The sequence below is a fragment of the Centropristis striata genome, chromosome 19 (assembly GCF_030273125.1).
Source record: "Centropristis striata isolate RG_2023a ecotype Rhode Island chromosome 19, C.striata_1.0, whole genome shotgun sequence".
Lineage (NCBI taxonomy): Eukaryota > Metazoa > Chordata > Actinopteri > Perciformes > Serranidae > Centropristis > Centropristis striata.
The window spans coordinates 12230302-12244683 of NC_081535.1; the positions used below are offsets into that span (position 1 = coordinate 12230302).

The 14382-nt window shown below is 39.3% G+C and overlaps 1 protein-coding gene across 1 annotated transcript in view; it reads left to right on the top strand.

Annotated features, from left to right (window-relative positions):
• jak2a (Janus kinase 2a) overlaps nucleotides 1-14382 on the top strand; it is a 38722-nt gene that overhangs the window by 15006 nt on the left and 9334 nt on the right. The window contains exons 2-14 of the mRNA XM_059357870.1: nucleotides 171-453; nucleotides 4378-4501; nucleotides 4587-4707; nucleotides 6252-6397; nucleotides 6647-6941; nucleotides 7103-7222; nucleotides 8144-8301; nucleotides 8396-8507; nucleotides 9701-9887; nucleotides 11593-11717; nucleotides 13270-13404; nucleotides 13505-13592; nucleotides 14235-14362. Coding sequence (XP_059213853.1) covers nucleotides 195-453; nucleotides 4378-4501; nucleotides 4587-4707; nucleotides 6252-6397; nucleotides 6647-6941; nucleotides 7103-7222; nucleotides 8144-8301; nucleotides 8396-8507; nucleotides 9701-9887; nucleotides 11593-11717; nucleotides 13270-13404; nucleotides 13505-13592; nucleotides 14235-14362 — 1998 coding nt within the window. The 5' untranslated portion in view covers nucleotides 171-194. The remainder of the gene's footprint in view (nucleotides 1-170; nucleotides 454-4377; nucleotides 4502-4586; nucleotides 4708-6251; nucleotides 6398-6646; nucleotides 6942-7102; nucleotides 7223-8143; nucleotides 8302-8395; nucleotides 8508-9700; nucleotides 9888-11592; nucleotides 11718-13269; nucleotides 13405-13504; nucleotides 13593-14234; nucleotides 14363-14382) is intronic.

Consider the following 14382-nt stretch of genomic DNA (forward strand, 5'->3'; position numbering starts at 1 on the left):
AAATCTTAGAGGCTCATTCTCAGGTCAATACCAAATGCTATAAAACAATGTTTGCTACACTTGAAAAGGACTTCCTCTCATAAAATGATGTCCTTGAAACACTTTTCTACCGAGCATCATTCTAACCTGTGTTTTTTTTCTCTGTTTTTTAACTCTTTGTTCCCCAACAGGTGGATGTTTCTTCTAAGTAGCACATGGCCTGTATTCTGCTGACAGAAATGGACCCACCCACCTCCGGTCCCACAGCAAATGGCCTTCACCCAGACCTTGATCCAGCCACTGGACATGACCCCAAGCAGGACACAGATGCCATCTGCCTCACTGTCCACCTTTACTACTCGGGGAAGGATGGAGGAGGCGGTGGTTCTGAAAACGGTTCAGAAAATGCCCTCACGTTTCCACATGGGGAGTACGTGGCAGAAGAACTGTGCATCAGTGCAGCGAAAGCATGTGGTGAGTCACAAGAGGATTTCAGTTCTGGTCCGCCCACATAGACAAAAATTTTGTTTAGTCATTTGACATTTGTTTGTTGAGCAAGCCATGGATGAGTTCAACAATTTCTAAATCGATGCACTGTTCAAATGCATGTTCAAAATTGGTTAGACAGTGTCCTTGTTTTTATTGCCACATATTTGGTTGTTTGGCAAACCTTGTAAAGTTCCGCTTTTTTGTGTGTTGTACATGTTGCTGGGAAATAACTTTAACTCTTCAGTGGATCAGGTTAAATACACATTATTAAAAAGTCTCAGGTATTATGCTTTTGTCCAATATTTGTCATTGTACACAGACATGAAAGATATATTCCTAGAGAATCTGGCAGTTTTGCTGTGTTGAACATGGAGTGACAGTAGATGCATCAAACTGAGTATCAAAGTATTAAGTTGAATCAATAAATTCTAAAAGAAATGTTGCTACTTGCATCAATACATTTGTCTGTGCAGATTATAGACTGGACCATAAATGGACGCAGCGTAATGCTCTTTCACACAGGGGACACAAGATCACATTTCTGATGTGAGCAACAAAATAAATCATTTGAGCAATCGAAACCTATAAACTGTGTGTGAGAAAGACATGATATAGTTTGTAGTCTTGTAGCGTGATAACATACTGACGTATATAAATGACGAAGGAACCAGCTAAAATAGTAACTTCTGCTTTTACAAACTTAGTACACCAGTTTCTATTGATCCACCTAGCAAAATTGACCAAAGATGAACTCTGATCTATGATTCAGACACTGAAACAGGAAAAGCATGCTTGAATTTGACCGTCATATGGGTGATAGGAGATTAAGTAAATATTGGTAGTAAAGTGCTATGTGAAGGTAAGTTGAGACAAAACTTTGGACGACCAGTTGGCTTATTACCAACTGTGATAGACTGAAGTTTCTGTTTTTCAAAGGAACACGCCTAGAACATATTTCTCACAGCTTAGACACACGTTGAATGCTTTTTTGAGAGGCTTGAATGTCTACAATACATCCCTCTCCACACCATATGAGGGAATGTCCTTTTGGAAGAATGTTGTTTTCATCTGTAGTTCATGAACTAGAAGAGCATTGACACTGTTGCCCCACCTTTTCATAAGGGCATGCAGTGTTTCCCACAGAACTAAACAAGTGTGGTGGGTGGACCGGAGACCGCGGGATTCTGGGGCATGATTCTCTTGCAGGGCTCCAGACTGCGACTGTTTAGTTGCATTTTGCAACCATTTTTGGAGACAGTGTGACCAAATTTTACCACTAGGGACACCAATACTACTTGCAAATATGCCCTCTGGTTTGTTTTTTGTTTTTATAAATCCAGAGGTGCTGTATGAAATGGAAACAAAGGTAATTCTGAGTGTTCTCTACCACATTTTGCTGTAATTTATGGGCATGCTTGCTTCTCCATCCTCTCCTCTGTGTGTTTCACCTTGAGTAGGGTTCAGCTCCAACACACACACAAGATACAAGCAGTGGAGACAGTGAAAGAGGTTAAGTGGAGGTAACATTTTACTCGAGTCGATGGCAACTATTGTGTATTGGCCGATACCCAAAATTGGATTAGTGCATCCCTTAATCAAACAGACTGCTTGATAAACGTTTAAGAGTATTTGTAGTTTATTCCCATGTCTTCTTGCATTAGCACTAACTCTTATGTCTTCACAAGAATTTCCTGGTGAAGGAAATTGATAAATGGGTTTCACTATCACAACAGATCCAGTGTTTTGTTTTGTCTGGGAACAGAACTACTAACTTTCCTTCTTCTCTTTCTCGCGAGCACAAATCAGGAAGTTGTGGACTGTTGTGTCTGTTTTCCTCTGTGCCGTAGCTCTATCTCTCTCTGCCACACTCTCTTGCTCCATTCCCTCTCAAGATGATAAGAAACAACCACTCTTTCTCTATTTCTTATCTTCCACTTTTTCTGCTTTTCTTTTATAATTTTCAACTTCCTTCGTTCAACTGTTTGTTTGTTTTTCAGATGTTACCTTTCCTTCATCGTAAAATTACAATGAAATATCAATTGTGAGTTTGCCGTGTCCATGTGGTTAATTTACATATACATTTTATGTGGTTTCCGATTAGGATATAGCTTAAATTAGCAGTGCAAGGTTAGAAGGACTATCAACATTTTTGGTAATGCAAAGAAAATAGGTTGGGGTGCCACATGGCAAGATTAATAATTTTCCAACTTTATTATTTGATAATGTAATAAATAGTAGTAGGTAGGACTTGCTTATAGATCACCCTTCTTAGTTCTTCGAACTCACTTCCCCTGTTGTGGTTGAGCATACTTCCTCTAACGCACCCTCATACCATTGCTTCACTCCCGTGAGTGCTTCCTGCTGTATGATGACATTTTTTGTTGGCAATGACCCACTTGGCTCAACCTAAAAACACCTTAGTGTCAAAACAAAATGAGCGAGGGGGACATTCAGTTTTCACGGGGGGTCCGGACTGCTGATTAAACATCAGTTTTAAAGGTTAATTTGGTGACTTTTATACGGTTGATGACAGGATGTAGTATGAGTCAGTTTGAGGAAATATGACAAAAAAGTAATTTTTTGCAAAAGTTACCAACTGTAGCTTTAAGATTGTGCTGAAAGAAGTAGTGTTGCCGTATAAAAAACCTCATTCACTTGATGTCTGCATCAGCATGCATCACACTAGGCACAAAAAACTCTATAACATTACCAGAATGACTCAGCAAAAGCTGTTTAACCATTTTTGCTCTAACAGACATTCATGCTATAGCAGCTACAGCACCAGCTGCACAATCTCCTGAGGAGCCTGTCCTTTCCTTCAGTCAGGCATTTGAGGTCTCAGAATTTTAAATAGTCTCTTAAGACTCATTTTTTCTCCCAGGCTTTCGAACCTGTGTGAGAAGACAGTTGTTTCTGTATGTTGTATTGCACATCTCATGTAATATATTATTAGATCAAATTGTCTTTTATTTTTATTTGTGAGTTTATTGTTATTCAATTATGTATCTTGTATTGGATTGGATTTTGTTGTTGTTGTTATTCAGTTATGTAAAGCACTTTGGTCAACCTTGGTTGTATATAAGGTGCTCTAGAAATAAACGTGACCTTGACCTTGACCTCAGAAGGTGGTCAGTGAAGGCATTTTCTCTCTCTTCCATCATCATCTGGAGGCTGAAGTTGTGCTCCATTGAATGACTCACCCTGATCTGTGAACTGATGACAGCTGCAGGGCTAATGTTAGCTTGACCTTCTTTTGTGATTTTATTTTTTAATTTAATTTCCTTTTGCATTCCTTTTTGAAGCCACTTTCTCATATCCATCATCGTTGACCTCGTCCTTAATCTAGCAGTCACATGCAAGATTTCAAGGTTCACTTCCTGCTCAATCTACAATTAAATTAAGCCCCCAACCAGTTTCTATCTGTTTTAATTTCAAATGTAAACACAAATGCAAAAGAGTTTTTTTTCTTTTTATTGGATTTTTTTTTCAGATGGAGGGGTGCAACATGGCATAGGTGACCCCTTTTCCCTGGTGACAGTCCTGTTTACTGCTCTTGGTGCTGGTGTTTTGAAGACAGAATGAGAAGCTGTGGGAAAAAAAACTGTGGGAGTGAAAAATAAATCCTAAATCAGGCTATTAATGCCAGAAAAAGTTGCAAAAGCATCTATTTTAAACCAACTTCCTGATAAACAGGCAAATTCATGTGGTGGACACTAAATATGGGTCAGTTTAGTGGCGGATAATTTGTAACATGTGCTGCTCAATCTTCTTTATTTCAAACAGAATTAAAAATCAATCTGTCAGTTGGCTTCCTTAAATTGAATTAAGTGCTACCAACTGTCCCAGTTCCATAATAAAACTATCTGCACTACATTTTAGTTAACAGATGATTGTTTTGTCTCTTCCCAGGGATTGCTCCAGTGTACTGCAGCTTGTTTGGCCTGATGAGGGAAAGTGACAGAATATGGTTTGCTCCTAATCACGTCTTTAAAGTGCACCAGTCAGCTAATGAGAGCCTACACTTCAGAATCAGGTAGATTTTTTTTCTTTTCATGTGTTGTTTTATGTTCAGATTCCTTTTCTTATTTGATCTTGTCTGGTCTGTCTTTTCTGTCCAGGTACTATTTTCCTGGCTGGTACAACAGCGGCAATTCATTGTATGCTCATCGCCATGGCATGTCCAAAGAAACGGAGAGCGCTGTGATGGATGACTGTGTCATGGCATACCAATTTTTTCAGGTCAGTTTCTATAACTGTTATTTTCTTCTGTCTCAGGAAGGCATTTGTTGCATTTATTCTATTTCTTTGTGATTGTCATTTAAAAATTAGAGTGCAATCTAAGCCTGGTAGCTTTTTCATTAACTCAAAGAGACCCGTGGGACAGAAGGTGACCTTGGCCAACATTACTGTCTTTAAGTGGCTGTAGTGGGCTCCACTTTAAATTGAAAATTGAAAAGTGATGTCATATAAACCTAGAAAATCCAACTTATCCATTGGCACCAACCACATCATGCTAACTTGTCAGGAAAGGCTAAATTTTATTGAGGGAAAAACTGGCCATTTTTAAAGGGGTCCTTCGATCTCTCACCTCAAGTTATTTGGATGAAAATGGGTTATATGTGTACCCACAAGTCTCCCCTATACAGACTTACCCACTTCTGTTCTGAGAGAAGTGCTTGCAATCCAATGTGGTAGACTTGCATAGCCAGACCTATTTCTACAGTGCTGTCTCAGTTCTAGAGAAAGATCTGGCTGTCACCAAATCTGTGTAACAAATTGTGTCAACACTTAAAATCTGCAATAACTCATGAGACATAAAAGAGTTAGGAAATGGCCTTAAATGACTTTAATCATAATGTTCTCAACTGCTATACACTCTAAACCTATAAAAATTTAAATAGGCGCGTAGCCAAAACTCAGTGTTTGTTACAGATTTAAGACTAGAGAAACCTCTTTCTTTCTCAGCTTTCAGATGGTGCATACCAATTCTATGTGGCATATACTGTTCACCTGCTATCTCCCCCTAAAGTTCGCCTGTCCCCCTAAAACACACAAGAAAATGGGTTTTTATTTGGTGGGTCTCTAAGGGTTAAACCGAATGCAAACCAGAAGCCAGTGTTATGACATTAAGAGAGCCTGTCCTTCACAGACATCCCATTTTTTCTCTTTCCTGCTTTAATATTTATTAATACAACGATAAGCAGACATTTTGGGTGGGGATGTTAAAATATGCTTGTTCTGCCTCTCTCTCTCTCTCTGACTGCCAGCCAGTCTGTCTTTTCAGCCATTGTGTAAGTTCAGAAAACAGGAAGTGGGGTAGTAAGAAGAACAAATGAGGAACAGGAGTATATCAGGGTTCTTTTCGATCTTTGTTTGCATGTCTATGCACACGTTTTAAATACGTGCTGCTTTTTTCTCCTTCCCCACATGCTTGTGTGAACTAGACACATGCAGCTCTGTTCAGCTTTGTTTTTATCTCCGTTGTCACGTTGACAACATGTGCTGTGTTTTAACACATAAACCCACAGACCTTTAGATTAGTTAGATGAAGACATCTGTTGTTGTTAAAGTATAAGTTTGTTGAGGAAATGAAAAAAGGTGTTTCACATTTAAGACTTAATTGGTCTGATATGTGATAATTTGGTTGACAGATTTACTAAATTTGATGCAGAGTAGAATAATTGTGCTTTTGGTAAGACGTTAGGATCTGTTTACCGTCCAGCACTTTCTCTCACTTTCTTTCTTTCTTTTCTTCACTGACCTGATGTCATCCATTTTTCCAGTGGCGTAGTGACTTCCTGAATGGCTGGGTTCTTATTCCAGTCAGTCACGAGGCCCAGGAGGAATGTTTGGGTATGGCGGTGTTGGATATGATGAGGCTCGCCAAAGAGAGTGGTCGGTCACCTGTGGACATCTACAATTACACCAGGTAGGATGCTCTTACTTACTTGAATTAATGTAATTGTGGCTGCTGCTGCTTTCATACATCGTACATGATTTAAGCAAAATAATAAAATAAATTGACAAAATGTCAAAAGATCTCAGAGAAATAAAATCAATCATGAGTAATGTGGATATGAAGGACGAGAGTCTGTGAGCCCAGAAATGTTCACATTTACATTCTTTTTATGAGGATAACTGACTTGTTTTTCTCAACACCACCCTCCACGCTTTTTAGCTACAAATCCTTTCTGCCGAGATGCATGCAAAGCCGCATCCAGGAATATAACATCGTGACTCGGAAGAGGATCCGCTATCGCTTCAGGAAGTTCATCCAGCAGTTCAGTGATTGCAAGGCCACGGTGTGCAACCTCAAGCTCAAATACCTGATGAGCCTGGAGATGCTGCTGCCCTCCCTCTACACCGAGCGCTTCCAAGTCACCGACCTCTCGGCACGCGAGGTCACCATCGTCGTCACGGCCGACGCGGGCATCCAGTGGTCAAAAGGGAACGAGGAGGAGGGATCAGAGGAGGTGAGGAGCAGGAGATGGAGATAAGAGTGTATGTGTGATGCTGTTACAACTTTTTTTACCAATAGATGGAGCTCTAGGAGTTTCTTAACTACACGTGTGTGCACACTTCTTCATCTTTTACAAATGTAAATTACTATTTTGTCCTCTTTTTGTTTGGCCAGGAGCTGCAGAAATACTGTGACTTCCCAGAGGTGATCGACATCAGCATCAAACAGTCCAATAAGGAAGGCTCTGTGGAGAGCCGCATAGTTACCTTCACCACACAGGACAACCAGACCCTGGTATACTACACACTGAGCTCTTTTTCAAGCTCTGCCCCATCCATTATCAGTTGATGATCAATAATTTGTTTGCTTTTCTGTATTCCAAGCCTATCTAACTTTCACAACAGTCTGTAAGCCAAATTGCCCATTAAAGAAAGTTAAGCTCTTCTCTGCAGTTTTAAAAAAAATTCCATATTAGGAGTGAACAATTAATCACAATTTTATCAAAACTACATTATGCATTAGTGCAATATCCAAAGTGCAGGAGGTGCAATATAAAATATATATATAAAAATATTATGTTAAAGGCAAAATACAGTCATAGAAAAAAATATTAGACCACCCTTGTCTTCATTTTCTTGTTCATTCTAATGCCTGGTCCAGCTAAAGGTCCATTTGTTTGGAAAAATATAATGAGAACAAAAATAGCTCATAAAAGTTTAATTCAAAGCTGATATCTGGCCATTTTCCAAGGCTTTCTTGATCATGATTTTAATTATTATCAAGAAAACCATGGAAAATGGCTAGATATCAGCTCTTAAATTAAACTCTTATAAACTATTTTTGTTGTTATCATTATATTTGTCCAAACAAATGTACCTTTTGTTGTACCAGGCATTAAAATGTACAGGAAAATGAAGAAAACAATGGTCTAATCATTTTTTCCATGATTGTATGTGTCAAAATACCATTCTCAATCAAGTATTGTGGTGCTGCAAGATGTTCCGGCCTGCAAAAATATAGGTTTACTCTTGTGTCTTTACTATGCAAACGGTACAGGTTTGAGAGCAAAGCTATAGACACTGCTATAAATAGATAGCTAGAAGGCTCATTGTTTGCATTGATTTAGAGTTAAAAATAAGCACTGATCTGATCATGATTTATTTTTGTCTATTGCTGTGTCCCCTCTCTATACTGTGTCTCTGTCTGGCCACAAAGGAACTGGAGTTTCATTCGCTCCCAGAGGCTCTGTCATTTGTGTCCTTAGTCGACGGGTATTACAGACTGGTTGCAGATGCGAATCACTATCTGTGTAAAGAGGTGGCTCCACCAAGACTTCTGGAGTGCATTCAGAGCTACTGCCACGGCCCTGTGTCGTGAGTATCACACACATGTACAGATACAGCACGTGCACACCCACAACCACCAACCACTCACAGTCTCACACACTCTCTGTATCTTTGATCACAGGATGGAGTTTACGATTGGCAAGCTGCGTCGCTCTGGTAACCACCAAGGCCTGTATATCCTTCGCTGCAGCCCCAGGGACTACGACAAATACTTCATGTCTTTTGTGGTGGGGGTAAGCTGTCAATGTCGGGTCATGATCAGTGTGAAGCACATTTATCACATGTGACTCTACAGTTCAAGCCTGTGAACACAGATGTCAGATTAGTCCTTCATTGGTTTATACAATGGGTCACAACAACATGGGCCATTAGACTGTAATGTCAACACAATGCAGTGCTTTGCTCAAATTATTGTTGTTTATTAAGTAGGAAATTGGGTAAACAGCTGCATCACTCCATTTACAGTATTGCTATAACTCATGTGGTCATTAAGCTGTACACACCAGAAGCTTTTAAATACTGCCCATATCTTCAACCACTGGGGGGAGCCATGAGGTTTAATTTCCACAAAAATGGACAATCCAGCTAATGACTGACTAAATCCTACTATATGTCTCCTTTTATAAAAGCTTTTTTAAAAATAGTTTATAAATATATTTAACTAAGTATTGTATAAGCATGACAGTAATGAAAATTTGGTGGGAAGAAATTTAAATGGCAGGTTTTTTAAGTTTCATGTCTGGGTGTGGTGCTCATATGAGCATTGGAACAAGCTTTTCTTGCTGTAATCATTACTCCTAGCCATACTGTCCTTTGAAAAAGATTATTTTCTAATGCACTTACAATGAGACATGATGGCAGACAATATCTACATCCTTGCTATATTCATACATGTATAATTAAGTTTATCTGAATATTATATGAAGCTTCAGCAGTGTGAGTTAGACAAATCAAGTGGATGTCTTTTGAGTACCAAATTCCCTCTTTGTGTTGCTTCCCCCTTCACTGCAGCACATCTGCAGAAAACAAAAAGTGGGACTGTAACTGGAAGAGACCCACTTTAACTGATTGTCAACTTCTGATAAAGAGAAAGAAGACTGAGGACGTTGTCCCCCATCACTTTATGAAGTGTGACAAGTTTGAACAAGACGAGTAATTACAGAGAACAAAACAGGTTTCACTGTTAATACTGTATGGGCGCCTGACTTGTTTGCAGACAGACTTGAAAAGATGTGAATCTCTCCTAATGGTTGTTCAGCCCTTATGTCCATCCATCCATCCATTTTCCTCCGCTTATCCGGGGCCGGGTCGCGGGGGCAGCAGGCTAAGCAGGGCATCCCTGAGTGGAGTTTGTAGTCTATTTCAAAGGCATTATTAGCACGTTCAACACAACATAAACTGTAATCATTTATCTTTTGATTTCCAGGATGAAACTATGGTGGACTATAAGCACTGCCAGATCGTGAAGAAGGAGTCAGGAGAGTACATTCTGAGTGGTGCTAAGAGGAGCTTCGGCTCACTCAGGGAACTTCTGCACTGCTACCAAAAGGAGGCGCTCCGCACTGATGGATACACGTTCCAGCTGACCAGGTGCTGCTCACCCAGCCTCAAAGGTCAGTGGGCAAACATAATACAGTATACAGCATGTAAACCCACACACATATTAACACAGGTAAAATAAGACATGATGTGCCATGCAATTAAAACAATATCCAGCACAGTTAAAACATTTTCACTGGGTTTGACCTATTTTTTGTTGACTGTTTCTTTGGGCAGCAGAACTAGGCAACAGCATCCTTTCAATGATATATGGAGGAACTCACATTTTCACTGCATCTTTTGTAAAACTTTGAGTGAGATTTGTAAAAGACATTTGTCAATGAATTACAGAATTCATTACTGAGCAGACCCAAAAACTTGGCCTTCATTTTTCTCAGTCATAAATCATTTAAGGTTCTGACATATAATGAACACTTTTAGTTCAAATTTAATCTAGAACATTTTAAAAGCAATGATGAGACAATATAAGAAAGGCAAGCAATTCTTTTTTGTTTAGACTCTCAGAGAATTCCTTATAGGGGGCTTTGACACTGTTATCTTTTGCTTCCAAAATCTACTCAATGCCTGCTTCAACTGTTTATGCATTTTTAAGCTTCTGTTTATATTAGATAACTAGTTTTTGAGTCTGGACCTTAAGATAATTTAATGACAGACTGGATATATTTATGTAAGAATGCAAATTCCGACAGCACAGACCCTGCAGTTCCCTGCAGTCAATGATCGTTAAGAATTTAATCGATTACGTGGAATTTCTAATCAATCTGTGTATTCTTTAATTTTAATTTTTATCTATGGCTGCGTATCAGTTCTCACTGAACTGAAACATGACCGAGCATTCAGGTCTGTGGCCGTACTTGAATAAGCCATTGAGCTGAGAATTAAGTTGGATAAAGCTACAGTTTGCAAACTGCAATAACAATTATAAAACACACAGAAACACAAGAGTATTAATTTGAACTAGTATGAAACCTTGCTAGCATGAATTAATGAGTTTAATTTTATCCAAAACTTATTTAAACACAACAATATGCAAGATTACTGTGAAAACTAACCTCATGCCTCTTCAGGGGCTAAAACATGAAACATTGACGTTATCTTTACAGTATAATCTCAGTTCATTTAGTTTAACGATTGACAGGATCAAGTCTCTTTTGTCCTTTCAAAATAAAAGCGTCACAATACTATCTAATGTCTTTTATTTTACCCGTGTATGCATAGCGAATAAACGATCAATTGATCGTTAACATTATAGATGTTGGAGTTGGCAGGTTTCTCCCAGACACCCATCCCTACTACATACTGAGGCAACTTAAGGTGCACTTTAGAGCTCCAACTTGGTTTTCCATTTATTTTGACCCATAAATATAACAGTGCACCATATCAGCTGAGGTAAAGCACGCTATAACAACTAAAATACATTTATAGATTGCACTACACTGTATTGTTTGTCACACTACAACACAATCAGTATTTTCCTTTAGTTAATTCACTCCCCCACAATAATTGGATAATTACGGCACCAAGTTTCCGGATGACAAACCTCTTGTTTTTGAGCAAAGTCAAACAACCACTTAGGTAATTCACGCTGATATTCATGATTACAAACTCTTAATAAAGCAATCTAATTGGTACTTGTTGTATTTCTATCCACATTTGCCATTTAGCAGTAACAATCCTGCAGGTGTAATCAGAGCCAGTTTAAAAATGTGAGTTTGATGCAAGTTTTCCTCATCCCTTCCCATCTTTACCTTTCTTTAGATAAATCCAACTTGGTGGTGTGTAGAAATAATCAAGGGGCAGATGTTCCACTGTCTCCCTCACTCCACAAACACAACATCAGTCAGATGGTCTTCCACAAGATCCGGAAAGAGGACCTCGTCATTGTAAGAAAACACTCCTCACTTTGGTTCTTCCTCTCATCTGAAAAAAGGCATTCAAACATTCATAACAAGGCCATTTCTTTGGTATTTGTAGATTGTATTAGTGTGTAGGATTAGATGCATTGTATAAGATTATAACAGCATTGAAAAAGGCCCTTTTGTACTGTTTATGTTATAGATTTATAAAGGTGAACTGTAACTGAGTGGCTTTGTTTCATGAAATAACTGATGCCTTTTGTCAACAAGTAACACTGTAATAGAGTTATAATGAGAGTACTAGTTTTAATCAGAAAGGCCAATAAGGACCCCTGTAGGGTCAGTGAGGTCACTCCACTTAACAGAACACTTCCTCAATTAATCCACCTGCTGTAACTCGGCGTCATTAGCAGTCCCATGTGTGATTGCATTGTGTGCTTACATGTGACGGTGTGACGGCCGTTCTCCTTCACCAAGGTGACTCGCCCATTTCCGTCTCACCATATGTTCTGTGACTTTAGTGCTTGAAGTTTCGTAGGGCAGGTCTGTCACAGGAAAACCACAGAAGCATTTCCACTAATCAGGGAGCTCAGGGGTTTTTGTGTTTTGCAATATTGTCTCTTCTCACTCATCACCCAGTTATATTCAGCAGGTTTTTAACTTCCTGTTGTGTTCAGCTTTGTTGTACATATATTTAAGGATATCCTGAACTCAAAGGTATGTAGTTGACTAGTCAAAACCATGTGGTCAGATAGTATCTGGAGGCTTCTCAGTATCATTATGTCTTTCTTTGTAATTTGGAACATCCTATGGTATATAGGCCTCCTTGATAGTGCTTCTTGAAGGTTGCCAGTGTCTTTATGTGTTGTGACTATTGGTCATGGCATTGTTTCTTTTGCCACATTTTCACTGCAGGGAAATACGACTCAAGTCACTATTTGTACCGGCTCCTTTTCTCTATTTCAATTTCAATGGCTATTTTCCACAGGATTTCCTCTGATTGTTATACTAACGCAGAATGATACTGCCCCAACATCATCTTCAATCTGACACTCACTGAATCCTTTTTACTGGCAACCAAACCATGGCAACCATGAATGTCGGCACTTCGTCAATTGTACAGCGCAGAGTACACGGAGTACGTAGTGTATGCCATGGTTCTGTCGGCTGACATTTTAAAAATCTGGGTCAAGTAAATATAAAAATTGTGGTTGCTTTTGACAGTAGCTTGGCTTTTTAAAAATGGCAGGTTTGTGCAAGATGTTGGCACAAGTGTAGATTCGAGTGACAATTTTCTCTGACAAACAGTGATCTGCAGTGTTTTAACTCTACCTTTTAGTATCAGCTCGCTTGGAACACTGACTGATGCCCAAAATGGTACAGGGTACTATCCAGAACTGTTGCTAAGGGGAAAAACAAACAAGAGTGAGTGTAGTTGAGTCCTGCAGTACCACGCAGTGAAAGTGCTGCATAAGACCTTTTTTGCCTCACAGAAAGTGGTAAATATGCACTCCCCCAATCCCCTTTCCAAAGCAGCAACATAATAAAACTGTACTACATATAACTAACTGTGTTTTAGAATGAGAGTCTGGGCCAAGGGACTTTCACCAAGATCTTCTGCGGGGTGAGGAAAGAGCTGCGTGACTACGGAGAGATACACCAGATAGATGTTGTTATCAAGATCCTGGACAAGGCTCACCGCAACTATTCAGAGGTTGGCTTGTTGAGTAAATGAGTGGTTCTGATTAAACTCTGAACTTCAGTTGGGAGTTAACAAGTTAACAGGATTTCTTCTTTTGTTTTCTCCCCCACAGTCCTTCTTTGAAGCAGCCAGTATGATGAGCCAGTTCTCCCACAAGCACTTATTACTCAACTTTGGCGTGTGTGTTTGTGGCAATGAGAGTAAGTCTACAACACAGGTGGTCTCAAAGAAAGAAATCATTGTGGTTATCCATAAAGGAAGAATACTTTAAGATATTAGATGAGAGGAATAATAAGGGCAAGACAAAGCAGAATGTGTATGTAGAATACAAAGAAAGACAAGAAGACTGTTGTCCTCCTAAATGCAAAAAAGCTATTTTTTAACGGTAAGATTAGTGTTCAGGTTAGTTGAGGCCACAGTGTGTCCCTGTTGGCAACTGAGACAATTAAACAGAGAGGAAATAAGGTGTTGAACTGCTGACCTGCCCTGACCCTTCCACTCTGACTGAATTAAGCCCTCGGGATCAACAAGTCAATTGCGTCACTCACACCTTTTTGTGTGCAGGAAAAGATTACTTTGAAAAAGGATGCAACAATGATACAAAGCCATGCATTGCACCATACGTGGTTCCAGTCTGTATATAAAGCATGTATGTGGTGCACTAATAGGTTAACAGTTCAGAAGAAATGAAACTTAAAAAAATAAATGAACGGGTGTGGAAATTGTTCTGTCTGGAACTGGTTTGAAGAAAGCAGCTGCAGTAGACCACACACTGGTTATATGAGGGGTTTAATAGGATAGTAGTGACTCATAAAATTATCTTCCTCACATCTCCCTGTTAGACATGATGGTGCAGGAGTATGGTAAATTTGGCTCACTGGACACCTACCTGAAAAAGAACAAAAGCGGTGTAAACATCACCTGGAAGCTGGAAGTGGCCAAGCAGCTATCCTGGGCTATGCACTACCTGGTAAGACTACCAATATAATC